Genomic DNA, 5,582 nt, shown 5'->3' with positions numbered 1-5,582 from the left:
TGACGTAGACCTAAATTCGGCCTTCATTTTTGTGAAAGAATAAGTTTTCTTTTCTAAAAAATGATGATTTATTAGGTGTCCGGTCACACCTAGAAAAAAGATCGGTGGCGACTTCTTTTTTTAATAAAATCGAAAGTCAATTTTTTAAATTTCTAATAAATCACCTCAATTAGCGACTAAAGCAAAATTTTTACGTCGCTACATATTTTATAACAAAAATAATATAATTTAAAAGCAAAAATTAACATTAAACCTTAAAATATAAATAGAAAAAATGCATAGGCGGAAATATAATATGGTAGGCTCAATTAGGTATGCATTTTGGCTTTACTCAATAATTACTGTTCCACTGTTTGATTTGACATTTTGCACAAAATGACATAATCAAAATGGTTCTTTCATTTTATTTTATATAAATTTTTGAAATTCAAATGGAAATTTTATTTGATTTTATTTTTTTTAAAGATAAATTGTACGCCTCAACTGAATTAAGCTTTGAACTCTATAGCAGGGGCAAAGGCTGGAGTAGGTAAGGATTTTGATCTTCAAAATTGAAAAATTACGGTAAAGTTTAATTTTGATATTAAAAAAAAAAGTTTAAAATCCTTTAAAAATGATGAGATAAAAAAATTAGAACATGATAAATTTATTTTTAATATTTTTAAAATTTATAATTTAATTTTGATCAAATTGTAATATTTTATTATCATGGATCAATGACGGAGAGATGATGCTCATCTAATTGGCACCATCAAAAAGTTGACATGGATGACATTAATATATTGAGCATCACTCAAAAATTTTCTTTATTTTTTATGAAATATGAGTATTTATACGGGTGAGTTAAATACATTGGCATCATCTAAAAAAAATTATTTTTTTATTCTTTCAGCCAATCATTGATTGACATGGTAGGATCGTGATGCCAATTTCATTGGCACTAATCATATTCACTATTCACTTCAGATTATTTACATGCAAAATTATTGGAAGATGTGGGTCTAAGCCAATGGTACTTCTGTTTCGCTTTCTGTGGATCAAAATCGTTAGCGAATGATTTTTTCTGTCCTTTAAGACCAACATCATCGCCCCTGTAAGCCGAAATGTTAGGTCTGGGCTCGAAATCTTCCGCAAAAGACGATGATTTTAGTTTATCAATTCCCCTTAAGTAGATTAGGAGGTATTATCACTTAATGTAGAATTTTTAAAATATTTTATTTAATATTTTTTAAAATATTTTAATTTTAAATTTTAAAAACTACATTTATCAAACAAATCAATCATATTCTGTATTTCGTATTTAATTTTAAGAGATATATTAAATAATTTTTATAATTTATTTAACAATTTTCAATTTATTAAACAGTGATTATAAAATATATAATAATTTTCCATGTATATTCTGATTTGAGATGCAACATGATTCACGATTTTCTATGGCCAATCAAATTAGCTCAGCTTGACATCTACTCTTAAGTATTTCATATACAATTTTTTTTTAAAAAAAAATACGAAGCAAATGACTCTCATAACATGAAATACTTTGTTTTTAATGTATGATTAATGTTTTAAGATAAATTATGCGCCTCAACTCAATTAGGCTTTAAACTCTACAAAGGGGACAAAGACGGAGTACGTATTTGGTCGAAAATTACAATTTAATTAATTTATAAATTATAAATTATATATTAATATATAATATTAAAAATAAAAAAATTTAAATCTTTTAAAAAATATGAAATAAAAAAATTTAAAACACAATAAATTTATCTTTTAATATTTTAAAAATTTATAATTCAATTTCAATTTATTTTAAAAATAAATTTATGAATTCTTCACGGTCGAGATGATTTAATCCACAAATATGTTTTTAATGTAAACACAAGTCATTGATTACGTTTATTTGTTTTCGAACTATCATTTTAATAGGTACTACCCATTAACATTTCCCTAGCATTGGGTTGATCACTAGTTATCAACCATATGGTCTGAATTTTATATATCCATCTCTATCTCGTCTTTGACTTAAAGTGGAAGAAATTTGTAGACAAGAATGAGCATGAAATCTGTTTCTTTCAGCTTTCATCTCCTTCTTCTTCTCCTACTTGTCATGGTAATATATTTATCCATTAAAATTTAAGGAGTTTAAGATGTTTTATGTTTAGAACTTACTCCGTTGACCTTTCTGCAGCATGGCGATGGAAGTGGAACCGAGGAGATGGCTGATGATTTAATCTCCAAAGGGACCAGTGTTCTGAGGCTCCATAGCATGGATCATGATCGGCAAACTGAAGATGATGGCACTACAGTTCAATCAAGGGTAGATCCATTATCTCACATGGATCACATGGATCTATCAGTGATGGTGTTTTTCACCTTGAAAGATCTCAAAGTTGGGAACTCAATGCCGATCTATTTTCGTAAGAAAGACTCTTCAAAATCCCCTCGGTTTTTGCCTAGACAAGAAGCCGACTCCATTGCTTTCTCATTGAAAGAACTCCCTAACCTGCTTCGATTATTCTCTTTCTCGCGAGACTCTCCGCAGGCTAAAGCAATGGAAGCTACACTTAGAGAATGCGAAAGTCAAGCAATCAAAGGGGAGACCAAATTCTGCGCTACTTCTTCAGAATCCATGCTTGAATTTGCGAGCAGTATCTTCGGATCCAACACTCGTTTCAAGACCCTCGCAACGGAGCATCTTACCAAGTCAAGCACCCTTTTCCAAAACTATACTGTTTTAACAACACCAGAAGAGATACCAGCTCCGATGATGGTGGCTTGTCACACCGTGCCTTACCCTTATGCTGTCCTGTATTGCCATAGCCAAGTGACTGAAAACAGGGTGTTTAAGGTATCATTGGACGGTGAGAACGGAGATAAGGTGACCGCGGTGGCTGTTTGTCACAAGGATACTACGCAATGGAACCGTAACCACGTGTCGTTTCGTGTGTTGGGGATTGAGCCAGGAACGCCCGGTGTCTGCCATTTCTTCCCGGCGGATAACTTCGTTCTGGTTCCAGACCCTTGAATTTGTAGTAATTGTCTTTCCTAGGATACGAGACTTGGGTTGTCATAAATAATAATACTCGATTCCTAATACTTGATGTCTGGTTATATCTATGGATGTTGTTCTCATGGTAACGAAATCAATGTTTTATGAAGAAAAGATTCCTGGTAAATCGAGTAAAAATAAGGAAATTTCAGTAATGAATTAGTAATTTAAGAGAGGAAAACCATTTAGAAAAAAAAAAGAAAGCATTTTGATGAGTTTTGAATAATATGAAACAGATACGCCACTTTATCTTATCTTGTATACCTTATCGATTATTTAATGTCATTTTAACTTTTTTTTATGTAATTGACACATCATTTTGGAAATTTTTTAAACTTGAACTTTAGACCTTGAAACCTAGACTTTAAACTTTAGACCCTAGACTCTAAACTCTAAAATCCTAGGCATTAGACTTTAGACTTTAGACTATGGACCTAGCATCTTGGACTCAGGGTTAAAGATCCAAAGTTCAAAGTTTAAGTTTAAAAAATTACTAAAATGATGTCTCAATGACATAAAAAAATATGTTGAAATGATTTTAAATAATTGGTAAAGTAACTAGGGCACCACATTTAATATCTGAAAAATGGTTGAAAGAAAGAACATTTTTTACGTTTTACGTTTATATGACTTTGATTTACATTTATATGACTTTGAGTCAGTGCTAATTGATATAAATTTAAAAACTCTTGATTTTATCATTTTTATTTTTACAAAGCATTTTGAGTGAAAACAGTAAAAATAACTTTTTATTGTTTTTTAATTTTTACATTTTTTTTCATTTTCAAAAAACTATTTTTGAAATTTTTAAGCAAACATGTTATCTTGAGTGTTTTTTAAGAAAATGAAGCTTAAGTTTTTGGCTTTTTTATAAAAGTAACCCTAAAAAATAAATTAATTATCAAAATAACCCACCTTTTTAATTATGTACAAAAATAACCTATTTTCTACAGTAAAAAGTGGTGGAGCCATATGATATGGCGCCACCACCACTTTGCCACGTTAGCCAGGGGTATTAAAAAATTATTTTTTGGTGGAGCCATATTGAATGGCGCCACCAGTATAAAATATTAGGGAAATACTAAAAAATCTAGAAAAATGGAGGACTTAAAAAAAATTCCATTTTTGGGTGGAGCCATTCTAAATTGCGCCACCACTTTTCTGATTTATCGGTTCTAATATTTTTTTTACTTTTTTTACTTTTTTTTTACTTTTTTAACTTTTTAACTTTTTTTCTTATATTTTGTCTCTTTCTTAGATTTTTTTCTTTTTTAAGTTTTATATTATTTTCTTAATTTATTTTACTTATTTAATTTATATTATTAATTTTAAAAAATTTGTAATATATATTTAAAATGTTTTATAATATTTTTTTAAATATTTAATTATTTTTTAAAAAAATATTTTTTAACTTTATATATATATTTGTGAAATTAATTATTTATAAATTTTAAAAATGTATTTTTCAAATTAATTTTTTAAAATTTAAAAAAAATAATTATTTTTTCTTTTTTTTAGTTTTTTGAAGTCTAATTTTTTTCTTATTTTATTTTGTTTATCTATTTTATTTATTTTTATTATACATTTCAAATTAAATTTTAGATTAATTTTTCATAGATTTTGTCTTTTTCTTTAATTTTTTTTCTTTTTTAAAGTTTTATATTATTTTCTTATTGTCTTTTATTTATTAGTTTTATAATATTTGAAATGTATGTTTAATATATTATTAATTTTACATAGAATTTTTAAATTAAGATTTTATAATTTTTTGGTTATTTTATTTTATTTTAGTTTATTTAATTTATTTATTTCTTATTATTAATTTTTAAAAGTTTGTAATGTATATTTGAAATGTTCTATAATATATATTTGTTAAAATTTTAAATATTAGTTTTAGGTTTTTTTTTAAATTTTAAATGTATATTTCTCAAATTAATTTTTGAAAATTATAAATATTATTTTTTAAATATTAACCATATTTTTAATAATATAAAATATTAAAATAATTTAAAGATATGATCTTTCAAATTTATTATTTGTTTTTATTTTTTAATAATATAAAACATTTAAACATTTAAATTTTTAAATAAAACTTGTATAAAAATTTAAAAAATGTTAAATATTTTTAAAAATAAATAAAAATTATAAATTTCAAAATTCTATGTAAAATTTAAAAAATATTTAAAATCATTTAAAATATTAAAAATATTTTAAATTATTTTAAATCATTTTAAATGTTTTATAATATTAAAAATATATTTAATATTTAAAAAATATTTTGAAAAAATATTTTTAATATTTATAAAAAAATATATTATAAAACATTTTTAAAAAATACATTTCAAGTTTTTTGAAATAAATAAAATAAATAAGGACTTCAAAAAGAAAAAAGAAAGTCAAAACTTAAAAAAAAAAGGCTGAAACAAATAAGTTGGTTGTCAGACTTGAAAACTGGTGGCGCCAAATTATTTGGCTCCACCAGGAAATGGTAAAATTGCTACGGGGACCCCTATACTCTAAAAAATCACAG

At 25.6% G+C, this 5,582-nt stretch overlaps 1 protein-coding gene across 1 annotated transcript; it reads left to right on the top strand.

Moving 5' to 3' along the window:
• Nucleotides 1-1,886: 1,886 nt before the first annotated feature.
• LOC107891102 (BURP domain-containing protein BNM2A) lies at nucleotides 1,887-3,179 on the top strand. Its single transcript, XM_016815754.2, has 2 exons — nucleotides 1,887-2,113; nucleotides 2,192-3,179. The coding sequence occupies exons 1-2, from the start codon at nucleotides 2,054-2,056 to the stop codon at nucleotides 3,026-3,028; spliced, it is 897 nt and encodes a 298-aa protein (XP_016671243.1). The 5' UTR covers nucleotides 1,887-2,053; the 3' UTR covers nucleotides 3,029-3,179.
• Nucleotides 3,180-5,582: the final 2,403 nt, after the last annotated feature.

This window comes from Gossypium hirsutum, chromosome A04 (genome assembly GCF_007990345.1).
Source record: "Gossypium hirsutum isolate 1008001.06 chromosome A04, Gossypium_hirsutum_v2.1, whole genome shotgun sequence".
Taxonomy (NCBI): Eukaryota; Viridiplantae; Streptophyta; class Magnoliopsida; order Malvales; family Malvaceae; genus Gossypium; species Gossypium hirsutum.
The sequence above is the reverse complement of the archived record's forward strand: the minus strand, read 5'-3'. Positions and strand labels throughout refer to the sequence as shown.

Excerpts from the sequence above, each read along its gene's own strand:
- LOC107891102 (XM_016815754.2), top strand. The coding sequence starts at position 2,054 with ATGAGCATGAAATCTGTTTCTTTCAGCTTTCATCTCCTTCTTCTTCTC. Across the intron at positions 2,114-2,191 it reads TTCTTCTCCTACTTGTCATG|CATGGCGATGGAAGTGGAAC; the intron begins GTAATATATTTA and ends ACCTTTCTGCAG.